Consider the following 16,386-nt stretch of genomic DNA (forward strand, 5'->3'; position numbering starts at 1 on the left):
ACGTTACAGGCTTTCTTTAGAAGTGGCTGCCACAGGAAGACGTCTAAAAATGTTCTTCTTTCATGCATCATCAATATCTTCATTACATGCAGGATGGACGTCAGGTTGTGTTTGCGCTTTGCGTTGAATGCCAGTTGACAGGGGGAGCATCTTGCCTGTGTCTGTGGGACATAGCTTTATTCCTCTGTTATGTGTGTGTGAGTCCTCCTTTTAAGACATGTGAGGAACATTTTCATAGCACAACAAGAAGGATGTGTCAAGAACAAGCCTGGAACCAAAATAAAACAAAAAAAAATTACAATAAAGACACAAGGATGCAGGTTTTACTGGATGTTATTGATGTGAGGAGAATAAACAATAGAAGTCCAGTGGTCCACCTACTTATACTAAGGTTCCAGTTTGCAATCCAATGGCCAGCAGGGATCTCCAGTCTACAAGTGGGATGTGTGCACAACCAAACACATGAATACACTTTAGACCAGTGGTTCTCAACCTTTTCAGCACGTGACCCCCAAAATAAAGGTTCCAGAGACCGGGGACCCCCACTGTGCCTGAAGATGGTTGAACACAGCCATGAACATTGAAGAACAGTCATGTGGAGACAGGGTCATCTATAAGGGGGAATAAAGGGGAGAGATTTGGGGTCCATCCATAAAGTCAGCTAAATGATGGTCCATTGTTCTATGAATCTGTGATAAACACATTTATTTATTTCATCTGAATAATATCCACTGTTATTCACAAAGTTTATTATTATTTGCGCTCTATTACATAGTCATCTTAAAGATGTTAAAGATGTTCTTTTTGTTCAGCTATAAAATGGGTGGAAAAAGTGGTGAAATAAGATTTTAAAAACCACAGAAGTTGGTAAAGAGTTGCAAATTAGAGTGGCCAAAAACAGACAGAAAAAGTGGCAAAAAGGTTTCAAAGTGTCACTGTTGGAACATTTAGTTTAAAGTGGAAAATAATGGGCATGACAAATCATGAATGTGGTTAAATTGGCCAAAAATAAGCATGAAATATGGTGAAAAAAGGTTAAAAGCGACAATAATGGGTCAACATTTGCAACAGACTGTCATTGCCCGATCCCGTTAGATCTTGGAAGCTAAGCAGGTCTGGGCCTGGTTAGTAGTTGGATGGGAGACCACTGAGAATTCCAGGTGCCACAGTGGTGTGACAGTCACCCAGTGGTATCTGTCATTGTGCCCTTGGGCAAGGCACTTCACCTACATTGCCTAGAATGAATGTAGTGTGTGAGTGAGTGTTGGTGGTGGTCGGAGGGGCCGATGGCGCACTATGGCAGCCTCGCTTCCGTCAGTCTGCCCCAGGGCAGCTGTGGCAACAATAGTAGTTTACCACCACTAAGTGTGGAGTGAAAGAATAATGCCTTAATTCTGTAAAGCGACTTTGAGTGTCTATGATAAAGCGCTATATAAAACTGATGCATTATTATTATTATTATTATTATTATTATTAACATTAGGTGGTAAAAATGGTGGAAAGGGTTTATAAGTGCTGAAAAATTCTTGAAAGTGGACAAATTGTGCAAAAAAAAAAAAGCATTAAAATTTGATGGAAAATTGGCAGACATGGGAGTAATTTAGCAAACATGCATTAAAAGGAGCAAAAATACGGCAAGAAAAGGTGATGAAAATAAGTAAAAATGGAAAGTTTGTTGTCGTTGCATAAAAAGGTTAAAAATAAATTTGCTGAAATTGTTCAAAAAATATACTGTAGGTAGTTTCTTGAAGGAAACCCCTACCAGAACCATAGCTTAATCCACACCATCATGGACACCACATTGTAGAGCTGCTATTTAAAAGCAACGTCATGTGACACTGACCAATCAAAGAGTAAACACTGACTGTCTGTAATAGAACAATAATAACTTATCAGATCCCACAGACAAGCCCAGACTTTCTCAAACCCAAAGCATCTACTGTACATGACTCCCTACTTTTATGTGTAGATGCTTCCCTCAGCAGGAGTTTATTTCCACCGTCCATGAATATTTAACACCACAAACTGTTGAGTGATCACTTTCTGAAAGAAGCACCGTTTCTTCCACACGTCCTGCTGCTCTAAGGAGGAAACACCAAAGTCTTGATTTTTATTTAAATGGTTTGACATGAAGTAAAAACCTTTCCTTTTTTTGGTCCAAGATGATATTTTTGATTTTAAACTAAAGTGTGAGATAGTTCATATCTCAGCAGGTGCAGGGAATACAACATAACGCTTCATATAATGTGAGCATAGCCTAATTATTTGGTGTTTTGGGTGGAGGAGCAATACCATTGATTCTGGTTTTCCTCTTTGGGCGATAAAACGTTTTCCCAAGACACACACTACAAAGTGAATTCCTGCTGTGATTTGGGACACAGCGGTGAAACATGGGGATGTCCACAGGCTTTAGCCTCTAGTCCCAATCTGGGATGCTAACCACTGCCTTCTTTAGTTCTTTGTTCTAATTACGAGCAGCCAGACACGAGGGGTCTCGACATTCGTTTGTTTGCACATGCGAAATGTAATTTTTTTTTTCATGCATATGTTGGAAAAATGTCTGATTCCTTTCCTTTCCTTGCATGGCTTTGTCTCCATCTGTGCTCTCAGTATGAAAGGGAATACATGAGCAGGCCTGACAAAGGGCGGCACCGGGAAGGCAGAGGTGCTAAGGGTAGCCTAGCATCCCTGGAAGGGATTTCTATCGGTTTGTGCAAACACAAACGTCTATTTAGATTCACTGTATTTCTATAGCTTACAAAGCTTAATGCATGAATTATAGCAGTAAATAACACCTACGGAATAGTAGATTTATGCAGTCTTTTAAGCTACTTAGCTGCATTCATTTCTGAAATATCTCACTGATTAATGTTGAAACCATATACCAGACATGGGCAAGTGGTGGCCTGGTGGCTACATGTGGCCCTCAGTCCAAATGTGTGTGGCCCCTTAACAAAAATTCACAAAATTACAAAAAAAAATACTTGAAATTACATCAAAAACAGAAAACAAAAGAAAATCATTATGATAAACTTCTTTTTACAACACAGATAAAGACAGTGATATAGCAAAGGTATTTTATTCTGAAAAATTGGAGAATTTACTCACAAAGGTTGACATTTCCGCAAGCAAGTGGATTTATGACTCCAACCTCAAAAATGGGTTTTGTTGACAAATGATCACGTGACTTGAACTGAAAAAGTTTCGCACTTTGCATTGTGGCATTTGGAGTCCCGTAGAAGAATGAAAATATGGCTCCAAAGCAAAAAAAGTTTATTAAAAAAGGTGTTTTTATTTCATTCTTACCGTGATTTCTCGTGTTTCTTCGTCTGACAGAGATTTGCTTGTTGTCACTTTTAGTTCTGGTTTGTTTATTGTGTTTCCCTTGGATACGACTTCACTCTGACTTTGGACATTTTTGTGCATTTCCATTAAAAAAATGAAATAATTTAACATTAAACAACAAACAAAAGCTAGTTTGATGGAAGTGGTTCTTGTTTGTGTTATGAAACATTTTGTGTGTTTTTGTTGTCATTTTGTATATTAATTTCAGGTATTTTAGTAATTTTGTATTTGTTGAATCATTTGTGCGCTTTTGATTTACTGTGTATTTTTGCTATTTTATGTGTATTTTTCTCTAACTGAGTGTTTTTGTTGTTGTTTTGTATGTATTTCTGTCATTTTGTGCATTTTTGTTGTTTCTGTTGTCATTTAGTGTACATTGTTGTGTATTATTCTGTTATTTTGTCTGATTTTGGAGTTGTTTTGTGAGTTTTTAGCTCTAAGATGGAATCGTTTTGTGTATTTACAACAACTTAGATTCAATTAAAGCTTTAGTTTCATAAAAACACATTGCATTGATAAAAAGAAGTAGCACTAATTTAAAGTTTTAAATCATTTTCTAAGAATAAAGACAAAATATTGTGTTTTGGAGAATGAATGTGGAGTTGCTCAACCATGAGATGTTTCATTGAAGCCTCAAGTCATTTTGTTGTCGTTTTGTATATAAATTACAATTATTTATCCACTCATCTTGTGTGGTTTTGGAGACACTTTGTGTACGGTAAGTTGAGTCATTTGTGTGTTTTTGATTTTTTTTTGGAGTCACTGTGTATTTTTGCTGTTTTATGTGTATTTTTCTATAACTGTGTTTTTTTGTTGTTGTTTTGTATACATTTCGATATTTTTGTTGTTTCTGTTGAGTCATTGAGAGTACATTGATGTATATTATTCTGTGGTTTTGTGAGTTTTTGCTTTAAATTGGAATCGTTTTGTGTATTTGAACTTTTTAGATCAAATCATCGCAATAGTTTGATAAAAACACATTGCGTTGATAAGATAAGTAACGGAAATGTAAATTCACAGGTCAGCACCTACAGGAAGTGGTTCTCGTGCACCCTGCCTGTCCCACAGAGCTCGCCTAGCCCTACGCATGTTGCCGTCCGAGCTGGGCCTGCCATTTCCGGGCCAACGACGCCGCCGCCGACGACAACAACAACAACAACAACAACAACAACAACGCCATGGTAGCTGGCGTGGCTTGGTTCCTCAGCTCGGCCTCATTATGCTGCTGCTGGCTTTGATGTGGTTTGTGAGGCTCTACCTGCATTACTGCAGCCAGTGGCTCTACCTCCAGGCCATAGCAGTTCCTGTCAACAAGTGAGTTTGCTTCCTTTGATATCGCCCTACACACACACGCACACACATGCACACACACACACTGGGAGCACAGGGCTGCTGACATAAGTCCATTAACAAAATGGAGAACAGATACATACATGCAGCAGATTACTACAGCATATTTACAAAGTGGTTGTACACCCAGACACACACACACACACACACACACACACACACAAGCAGCCTGCGTGTAATCACAGGAACACACCGAACAGGATAATAAGCAGCAAAGTGCTGGAAATGAGCGTGTACGACTGTCTGTGTGTTTAATGACGCTGAAGTTTGTACCAATACTCCCCAATTGGCTTTTATTATGAAGTACAACGGAACATTAATAAACTACCACAATGTTTAACAGGACACAAATAACTACACAAAAGCTCATACTGCTGAATTATTATTTAATCATAATAAAAAATGGCAAAAAGCATAATTTCATTAACGTGACAATCTTTTCCCCAAGATTAAAAGAAGGATTTGATGATTTTTAGGTACTTAAAGCTTTGTTTTAGTGCATGTGAATGTGAGAGATAACTGTGAGATATTTCACTAATTAATGTCAGTCTGGCTGCTGAAGCAGATGTGGGTCACCGAGGGCGTAGAGCAACGTTGCCAAGGAAAAAGCCTCATAAAATTCCGACTGCAGTTTATCCGCAGCGGGTTGCTTCGGGAACACTTCCTGTTTATATGTCCTATTTGTTAATAGAGCAACCAGCAGGCCAGCAAACGTGAAAAACCAGAATGCAGTTGCTCCATCTTTAACCCTTGTAATGTCCCATGGGGTCAAATTGACCCCGTCAGGTTCGACTGTATTTTAAGGCATATAACGTAAATGTAGTCATTAAATTCCGTATTACACTTTTAGTCCGACTTCAGTTTAACCCATTACCACCTTTTCTTCCTTTAGTTTTTAAATTAAGACAACATGAAGGTATTTACACTGCCTTTTACGTGTAATTTAAATATTGTTGACTACTGGTTCTGTGTTTGGACCATTTGAAAAGAACAAGTTTGATTGCTCTGTTTGATCAAATTCTAATGTGTCTTATTTTGAAATATCACCACATGGGTGTGTTTTCCAAACTGGGAGGATTTGCTTCAGATAAAACCAATGTACCCTTCCTTTCAGATTAATGGACAGAATCCCAGAGATGTTGGACTCTTGAAGCAAATCTGAAGGAAGTTAATGAGAAAAATCTGGTCCCAGCTCCTCATCCTCCTCGTTTGAACCACAGGGAGATCAAGAAACTCATGAGGCTTGCTGTAAATGCAGAGTTTATACGTTCAGACAGGAGCCTCAACAGAATGAGAGGGAATTCTATGGGGTACCGATTGTAAAGTTAATTGATAAGCTAATATATGCTAAAATAAACAGCAACTTTTTGCAACATTCAGCAACAAACCACGTTTAAAAACTGTTTGGATTTTTTTTTTTTGTTTTTGTTTCTTTTGACCAGATATACAGTAATATTTGTGAAATTTGTGATTTTTTTTTCTCGTAAAAATATATTGTCAGTTTTAAATCTAAATGCTAATTCTAAATGGTAAATATTAAATGTTAAATATTACATTTAAATGAAATATGAATGAAAATATGAATATGAATGAAAAATATGAATTTTATTTATGTTACTTTTGACCAGATTTACAGCAATATTTGTATTTTTTTTTGTAAAAAAAATAATGTCAATGTAAAATCTAAATGTTAAATTTCAAAATTTTAAATGATGTTTTGGTACTTCTGGTGAAATACCATATTAGCTAAATATTTCATAACATTTAGATTTAGATTTAACATCAGATTTAACATTTAACATTCAGATTTTACATTTGACACTCAGATATAACATTTAACATTTAGATTTCACATTGACATAATTTTTTTTACAAAAAAAATACAAATATTGCTGTAAATCTGGTCAAAAGTTCACATAAGTATAACATTAAATGTAGTTTGTTGAACGTTGCTGTTTATTTATGAGTATGTGCAACTGTACAGTTGGAGCCTCATAAAATTCTGCCAATTACTTTTTAAAACATACCATTGGAACCAATAAGGCAATCGGAAGACAATTAGGAAGCTAATTGTCATCAATCTAATTAGATTTGAGTGAATCATGCACCGTGTGTGAACCGCGCTGTTGCAGGCCCTACAGCTGCGAGGCATCACTAGTCCGTATTGACACTTTTCTCTCTCGACAGATTCCGCTTCCATGCACACACCGTGGACCTGGTGTACCAGAGTTCTTTGCTCCACACCCGGGAGGAGCTTGCACTGGTGGTGGTGGGTCCCCTGACCTTGAACGCTGTAACGTTCCTGCTGGTTCTGATCAGATGTGGCTGTCAACAGATATTTGGCTCACTCCCATCCTTCACGTCAAACTTGATCATGGCTCAGGGAGTGTGGACAGTCCTCGACCCCCTGGCGGTCTTTGCAGTGGACGCCGTCCTCGGGGTAAGTCACGTAAAAATAACTTGGACACTTGTGCACTTTAAATAGGACTTCACTTTATCTTGGCAAAGTGACTTTAGATTACAAAAAAAGGAGAATGAGACGAAGAGAAAGGAAGGGGAGTGAGTGGAATTAGATGGATGTCCTTTTGTGGTGTTTGGATTCTGTCAGACGGGAGTCGTTTCCACTCCTCCTGTCCACATTTGACAGGAAGTAATGTAATAAATGTCCTCGATTAAACATTTAATTAGAAATAAAAAACTATTTTACATATTCACTGATATTTTTTGAGTAAAAACTTTCAGACTAAGTCTGACGTCAAAACTAGTATGTAGTGCGTTCACATTAGATAGTATGAAAAGATAGAGTATGCGAGAAATACCCAGATGTATAATATATCGAGACATTTTTTTAAGTATGCATGGTGGTACACTAGTCATACTCAACCCCCCCATGATGCATTGCGAGTGGAACGTCAAATCGTCCTGGAACCGGCTTCAAGCTGAAAGTCAAACATCCCCTTTTCAAAACAAAAGCATCTTTACTTGTCTTCCATTAGTTCTTCAAAGCTTTTGTAAATAGGGCTCTTGTCTCCGGAAATCTTTGTAATGTCGCCATGATATGTATTTTCTGCAGGTTTTATGGATCACATGAGTACATGTTGATGTTAAGTTTAGGTTTCGTTTATTCAGACAAGGTTTGTCAGGAATTTTTTTTTTTGTCTCCTGACATTTTTCGACTGTCAACCGCCCAGGCTTTGTCAGAGAAGTTCTGCTGATGGCCTTTGATGTTTTCTTTGATGTTTCTTTTGAAGTTTCACTTGACTTCATCAATGGACATATTTTGCCTCAGTGTGCTTCAGGTTTTTGTTGTTGTATGTTCCAAATGCATCTTGGGAAACTTGAAGTATACTTCAGTGGGAACAGTCACATTCTAATCATCCTAACCATACTAATAGAGACAGTATGTACTCATATAGTGTGTAGTACGTTAGTATGCTATTTCAAACACAGTCTTAAGGTCTTTCTACTTAAATTGTGTATCATTCAGAAGTACATTTAGAGCTAAATTAATTCCAACTCTCTCTGCCCAGCGTCTCACCTACAGTGCTGACACGCCCGTGGGTGATGCAGCCAAGCTCTACTGGCACTTCCATCAAACTGACCAATTAGGTGCAGCAGGGGTGGTCATCACACTCTTCCTCTACGGAGTCCTTTTTCTACTCTCCATCACCATCCTCTCAGTTTTCCTCCTCAGGTGAGAGTAAGAGCCGCCGACGGATCAATCGCTGTATGTGTTATCACGTGATCAACTCAGTGCAACAAGATGCATTATAACATTTACAAAGTCACCCCCTCTGGATAGTTTCAGAGAAGTCTTTTGCAAGCGTGGGAGAACATGCAAATACCCCAGGGGATGGAGATGGGCAACTTTTATCACAGCAGGGGCCATAAATATGTGACAGTTTAATCAAAGGGCCACATAATAAACATTTGTGTCACCATTTAGAATAATGACCAATATGAGCATCAACACGGGAAAGAACAAAGGATTTGTTTTTCTTTGTTGTTTTTGGTGCAAAAACTATTTTGTGTGTTTTTTCCTTTTTTTGGAGACACTTTGTATTATTATTATTATTTTTTTTTTACTATTTTGTGTTTGTCTATTTGCCTGTAATTTCATTGTTGTTTTGCATATATTTGTCAGTCTGTATATTTTTGTTATTTTGTGTGTTTTTGGAATATTTTTTATATATAATTCAAATATTTATTTGTAGCTACTGATCTTTTCTGTTTTTTAAGAAACATGTATTTTCTGTAATTTTGTATGTTTTTGGAGTCATTTGTGTGTTTTTTATTTTATTTATTTCTTTTTTGGGGGGGGGGGGGGTCACTTTGTCTAGTTGTGCCATTTTTGTGTATTTTTGCGGTTTTTGTGTATTTGACGTTTTTGTGTATTTTTCTATAATTTTATAGAATGCAATACTAATATCTCTGTCATTCTGTACGTTTTTGTGTGTGTTATGAGTCATTTAGTTAACTTTTGTTGTGATTGTTGTGTAATTTAGCGTGTTTTTGAGTTATTTTGTGAGTTTTTGCTTTTTTTGAAGTTGTTTTGTGTATTTTTCTGTCTTCAGAGTCATTTGGTGTGTTTCTTGTTTTCTATATATCTTTCTTATTCCCACTGATTAGTTTCAACCCTGACTTCTGCACGTTTAAGGAAGTATATACATATACATAGTACAGTGTGTTTCATGTCCTCATGTGAGACCAACATTCTATTGACTTTAAAACAGGGGTACCCAACCCTGATCCTCAAGGATTCAAATCCAGCATGTTTTAGATGTTTCCCTCCTCCAACACACCTGATTGAAATGACCAGGATCGTTATCAGGCTTCTGCAGAGCTTAATGAGTTAATCTTTTGAATCAGGTGTGTTGGAAGAGGGAAACATCTAGAACATGCTGGATAGGGGGCTCTGGAGGATCAGGGTTGGGTACCCCTGCTCTAAAACATTCTTATAGAATTAATCAGTTTGAGATTGGCAACCATCTTTTTTTCAATAAGCAGAACACTTATCGAGATCCAATGAAAATGGACAATATTAAAACAGCAGCTATGATTAATGACTCCTGCCACACAGGTTTGTTTGAATAGGCCTCAAAGCTAAAGCTAGCAAGATGATATTATGGGTTAACCTCCACACTTCTATTGGCTGCAGAGAAGGGGCTCTGACACACAACGTGACCTGTTTCTTTAAAAAGGCCTCAGGCTGGATGTATAGATAGAACGGACTGTTATCCTGATTTTAATCACACTTTAGGCAGGCTTTAGTCAAGAATAAAAAAAAAAAAAAAAAAAATAACATTTTACACCATCATTTAGGTTGAAAGTTTCAGGAGTAACACAATACACCAATTAACTGAAATGCCATAATAACATGCAATATAAAGAGCTTCTATAAAAGCATCCAGTAACAACAAGGTTTTTTTTTAAACAAATATTTGTACATGTTTTAGATTAATCATTAAACACAATTGTTTTATTCTTGTAATGTCACAAGTAATGTAAAGTCTAGTAAAGTTATTCATAGTCATTTGTATTTCTTTTTTTTATTATATTAGTTTATCGAGTTGTGGAGGTTGCAGGATTTCCAAAACAGGGTCCATTTAATATATATTTATTGTTTAATTCAGGAAAAATTCAAAGCAATTATAAACATATCCAAAAAGTGCAAACCAGAAAACAGCAAAAAGTACAAAAAACATGAGGTAACAATGAATATTAACTGTGTCGAGACAAAACAAGGACAGCAGACACTCAGCCTCACCTGCTCATGATTGATTGAAAGAGGAAAGAGAGGGAAATCACTTCTGTAAAAGTGCAAATAGCCGAAATCAACCAACAAATGCATGAAAAAAATAATCCCAAATCTCTTCATCATGCCATTCCAGAATCTAGTCTTTCAAAGCATCTTTTCAATTTGTTGATAACAATTTCAATCATTTGGTTATCACGCATTTCTTTGCATGGAGCTTTAACTGTAGTAAACTAATGCTTGTGCACTAGTGCCCTTTGTAATCTATCATCACCGACTCATCAGAAATGCTTTTACGTACATGCATGTCTTTATTGTGAATCTTTCATGCACAATCCTACAAATAAGACATGCATGCTTTTATTCAAGGCTCTCCTTTCATCAAAAAAAATTATCCGGTTGTGAAGCACGAAGATGCAAAGCCGGTGGATTCCTCCACGAGGGAGAGGGACTGCATAAATGAATGAGAAGCGCAATTCAAGTGTAGGATGAAATGAATGCATGCTATTCCTGGTGTCTGAGGTCAAACATCTACAAACACTCTTCTCCCAGGAGCCATAGGGAATGATGCTGAGTTCAAAGCCTCACACCAGTGTCTTGGATAAATCATTGTCTTCTTGATGTTGGGTTTATTTGAGAGTTGATTACCCTCTGACAGGCTACAATCTCTGTGGTAGGGCACAAGGTCTGCTGGCTTTGATGGTCAGCCAAGGAATTTGTTTACAGACATGGACTTTTTTTTGTGTGTGAGCACCGATGTATGTGGCAAACAGGAAAACAGGAAACACCATGGTGATGTGAGGTAGTAATCAATATACGCCTTGTGCTGAGCTTCAACGTCTCCCGGTGACTCAATCTGGACTCTCCAGACGCTTCTAGAACTGGCGCGTCCAACGCTCCGGCCATGTTTGAAGCTCGAGAACATCCCAGTTGCACTGCCTCCCACACACTGACTGATGTGCTAGCGCGCAGACGCCCGGCTCAGCGCAGACATGGCTACAGCTAGCGTGTGTTAACAAAGAGCTTCCTCCTCACAGGCCTTTTTGTTAGTGTTGAAATGCTCCATCAAAGCCTAATCCATCAATGGTTACAGCAAAGGGAATCAAAGTTTTGCATCTAGTTTTTCCAAAGTTTGGAGGAGTTCATACCTGTCAAGTTTTAGATTTGAAAATATAGAACTTTTTCTGGCACCCGTTACTAGCCGTCCCAACACCCCAACCAAGCTCCAGTATCCCTTATATTTTAAGTGTACAAGAAATCTAAAATAGCTGCTTGTCAACCACTTACTAAATACAATTAGGTGATTAGAATGTGTAAAGCCTACCTTTGTTGACAGTGAAATGCTGTGAATATTCCTGCATTATAATACAGCCTAAATGAAAACATAAAGGTGTATATGAAGCACATTTTTTAATTTTATATATGTTGACTACAACAGTTTGCATCGAAGCGTCGTTTAATGTTGTAAATTCATGATAAAATCAGGTCGGCGGTCGCTTTCTGCTTCATTTTTGCTGCAGAACCATCACGTGAATTGTTGGAGAATTGCACAACAGAAGAAGAACCAACCTAAAGTCTCAAAAGTTTGGGACCATTTCACTGAATACGTATACTTTACACCATGTATCATACAGTTCATATACAGTACAAGTCAACACATTGTATATTTACTGTTAATTTCACGTTGCTTGTCTTTAAGTTAGACATTTACATTTTATTTTAATTACATAGCTTCTTTTAATTTCTCATGCTCATTCATGTGGTTCTCTGGTATTCCATCATGACTTATTATACAGATTTGTTGAAGACTTTACATCCTTTAACAGTTTTTTGAAAGGAGTGTATATTTGTGGCGCTTGTGCTTGGTGAATTTTTCATGCTGACTTAAGTCGTTGCTTCCCCCGTGCGAGACTCTAAAGTTGCAGTTTCAAATTTACAGGAGAATTCTAATATGGAAGAATAGCGGGAAAGAGGGGTAAAATACGCTAGTTTCCCAGCCAAAATGGGGGACTTGATAGATATGGAAGATATTCAAACTCTTCCATTCAAGCTCAACGGTCAAGATGGTAGCACCTTTTTGTTTACCAAGTCTAACTTCCTTCCAGATTTCACAATGATGGCCGAATGCTGGACGTCTTCCAAAGACTCACGGCTCAAGAGGGGGCATACTTCCTCCCTCTGGATCTGGAGTTGTCCAATCAGGAGCTGAGCTACATAGTGAAGAAGTCTGAGCAGTGGAGGGGTTTCAACAGAGAGAGGCGCAAGGTAAACACACCATCCAACTGCTGTTTCCAATTGATTAACGTCGATAACTTTAGTTCTGTTTAAGGCAGATTCAACTAAAATAGTATTCAGTATCTCCGTGAGAGTTCACATTGGCAAAGCTTGTATCGTGGAGCTTTTATCCATCAATAAATGGCAGCTAAAGCAAGGTATACACATAAGGATTTTATAACTTTTGTTAATATGTTTTATCTGTTAAAGACCAACACATGAAGATAAGAATCAAGCATAGAACAGCTTTGATCATACTGTGTGTGAACACTGATAATCTCAACACACAGAACGAATCTGTCCTACCACAGAATTCAAACAAGATCAAGTGACATTTTACAACGTGATCTCATGCTGCTTTCCAAGCAACTCCAATTTTTCGATCTCCAACCTAAAAAAGTCCCTTAGAATGCCACCGGAGCTCCTACTTGGTGGGATCAGAAAAAAAGTGCTCAGTCAGCTCACTTCTTGATTGGCTTTCAGGTCACAAATCACGGGGTCATAAGTCGGGAGTCGTCTGCTTTTACAGCACGCACAAGGAGTTTTGGTCGTAAATATTTAACAAGTTTGGTATTGTTACTATTGTTGGCCCCGAGCCGTTTCAGAGCTGATTATCGGGACAAATTCACTCTTAACACACCTCAGACCACAGGATAATCTTATAAAACATAAAATAATCTGGCATTTACTATTCTTTGTTGGGAACCTTGATTATCTCTGTATTACCCCTCTCAATGGTCAATGGTGACTTGAAAGATGATATTTACAAAAGAAATGCAGAACATTCGTTAACACTTTACTTGAAGTTTTATACACAAGGCTGACATTATGCTGTCAAGTAAATGGACTTGATTTTATATAGCACTTTATCACCACATTGAAGCAGTCTCAAAGCGCTTTACATATCAGCTCATTCACCCAATCACTCTCACATTCACACACCAGTGGGACAGGACTGCCATGCAAGGCGCTAGTTGACCACTGGGAGCAACTTAGGGTTCAGTGTCTTGCCCAAGGACACTTCGACGCATAGTCAGGTACTGGGATCGAACCCCCAACCTCTCGATCAGAAGACGACCCACTACCACCTGAGCCACGGTCGCCCTAAAGTGTCATTCCCTAAATTATGACACCTTTCGCTGAATTATGACACTTATGAAGCTATGTTGGCATTTTTCGGGCTAGGTGGAGGGATCTACTGGGGTTAGGTAGGGTTCGTGTTAAAGTTAGGGTTCTGGGTTAGGGTAATGAAGGGCTGGGGTTAGGGTAACAAACAACACTTAATGACAGCATCAATGACACCATATTCATGCTAATGACAGGTGTCATGTCATAACAATGACAGCGTAAAATCAGTCTTTATATCTAAAAATGAAAGTATAATGTAACCAGGAAATTAGATCTCCTGACAATTTTTGACTGCCAACTCTCAGTCTTCCTCAGAGGCATCTACTGATTGCTTTGATGTATCCCTACGAGTTCTCTCATAAGGAAAGCTTCAAAGCATTCTCAGACCATTCTCATGTTTATAACATTACAATTACTTTAGTTACATTTGAGAAAAGTGAGAAATTATCTCAGAGGTTTTTGGCTTTGTTCTAATTAGTAGAGGATAATTACCAAAACAGGAGCTGGGGTCACAGGCTGAGCTGATTAGATGGTGAAAACCAATTTCCCAACATGCTTCCACACAGTCAACACACACAGACAGTGTATTTTCGAGGTGTCAGTTTGGGCAGCTATAAATTACTATTGCAGAGAGAAGCTGTTGCATATCTGACAGCCCAGTGTAGGTCGATGAAGATGACACGGCGAAGGGCGGCGTATTAGCGCCGAGTCCACACCCGATGTCAAATCTTTGCATAATGATTGAAAATGTGACTTGTTGAGATAAGGGAAATGGAATGCAGCGATCAAACTGCTCTACCCCCTTTAATTTATTCTGCTGGACTTGTTAGTGGCACACGTCGCTCGGTGTTCTCCGTGTTCATTAACTCTGCTGCTCTTGGCTCGCAAAAGTTAATGCGACTTCATGTGCAATCAGAAACTGCAGCGAGAGTCTGGGTTTGTGAGGAAAATAGAGCAACTGGAATGAAATGAGCTTTTATTTTGTTGGGCAGAAGTGCTTCAAAGTGGCTCGACCAAGCCAAATGGATCATTTTACGGTTGAACTTCTTTATTCATCACCTGAGGAATTGCTTACATTGATGCACATTAGTCCTGCCTTTTAACATTTTTACACAATTTCAAAAAGACAGGCTTTGTTTAGAATTATTGTCACAATTTCTGCTCTAAAAGGGTAACTTTCCTAACTTAGCAAAGACACGTCTTGATTAAAATAATTTGCCGACGTGCAATTTTTTTTCTTGTCATTTTTCCCTCATTAACTATTTATCACAGACTGGTTAAAAAAAATGTATTCACGAAGGCGAGCAAAGCAGCAGCTGAAACTAATATTTTGCAAATTTAATGATTTTTGCATCCTTAATTAGATAGAATAAGGTTGATATGATTAGGTCAGGATGTAGTGTTTTTCATTAAAAACACATTTCAGAAACTGTATTCCAAACGTGCCCTTGCAATTAAATAATGAATCCGACGCATTCCTTATTATGGACCCAATTAATATCACAGGCAAGGGCGCAATTTTAATAACAGTGAGCTGCAAGGCCTTCATTAGCCGAGGGAGAGAAAGGAGGGATGAGGAGGAAGGGAAAACAAGGTGCGTGCAGCAGCAACGGCAGCAATCAGGAAGCAATTTTTTAAAAAAGTTGTTGAACATCACACTTAAGACGATAAAGTGCGACATTTCCAACAAATCGAATCAGGGGCGGAGGTGTTGCAGCCGTGCTACATCAGTCGAGTTGCTTTAACACTGAAATCATCATCATTGGCAGTGATTTAACCAACTATTTACAAAAAAGTCATTTTCTTTAGATAAACACATTAGGAGAAGAATCACCAGCAGGAAGTATAGGGCAAACACAAAACCCACTAAATGAAATTATCCATATGGAGAAAAACTATATTTATGTAAAGTAACTGCCGCTTCTTTAAGTACATGAAGCACTTCAGACCACTAAACAGTTTTACCTGTGTTTAATACAAGCTTTAAACCTTTACACATGCACTATTTATATTCCTTATTTCTTCAAATTGATTTAAATAAAGAAGAAAAAACATTTTTGTGCTTTATGCTGTTTCTTTCCCCTGATGGGTTTGTTGAAAACATCTATACCACCATTTTTATAGTTAATTTTGGAGTTTTGTCATTGAACGGTGCCTTACTTCATATATGTGCTTTACTTTGACCTCATGTGGGGAGAAAAAAGACAAACTATCCATCAAAGATTGTTAGCCTGGAGGGAGAACAGCTAAAAGTGGGAGCAATCAGTCAACCACTAATCATAGCATTTCTTAATAATTGTAATTCCTCAACAATGAACCCTCATATCGTCTTACTATTTCTGTATAAAAGGTTTTGATATTAGAGCTTCTCTCTGCCCACTCAAGTAAAGTTTATTAGAATATTACACCTTCCTCTACTTCCTTATTATGGGTGCAACTTCCTGTGTGATATTTAGAGAAGAAAAGAAGAAAGTATGGATTCAAGCTGTGCACTCGTAAACAAGAAATAACTTTGGTAACATTTTACTTGAAGT

General features: G+C 37.9%; 1 protein-coding gene across 1 annotated transcript in view; it reads left to right on the plus strand.

Annotated features, from left to right (window-relative positions):
* The window catches only part of ofcc1 (orofacial cleft 1 candidate 1), a 131,156-nt gene that overhangs the window by 83,458 nt on the left and 31,312 nt on the right, over positions 1 to 16,386 (plus strand). The window contains exons 17-20 of the mRNA XM_028435121.1: positions 4,366 to 4,659; positions 6,883 to 7,135; positions 8,226 to 8,389; positions 12,556 to 12,715. Of these exons, the coding sequence (XP_028290922.1) occupies positions 4,366 to 4,659; positions 6,883 to 7,135; positions 8,226 to 8,389; positions 12,556 to 12,715 (871 nt within the window). The remainder of the gene's footprint in view (positions 1 to 4,365; positions 4,660 to 6,882; positions 7,136 to 8,225; positions 8,390 to 12,555; positions 12,716 to 16,386) is intronic.

The sequence above is a fragment of the Gouania willdenowi genome, chromosome 20 (assembly GCF_900634775.1).
Source record: "Gouania willdenowi chromosome 20, fGouWil2.1, whole genome shotgun sequence".
NCBI classification, from domain to species: Eukaryota; Metazoa; Chordata; class Actinopteri; order Blenniiformes; family Gobiesocidae; genus Gouania; species Gouania willdenowi.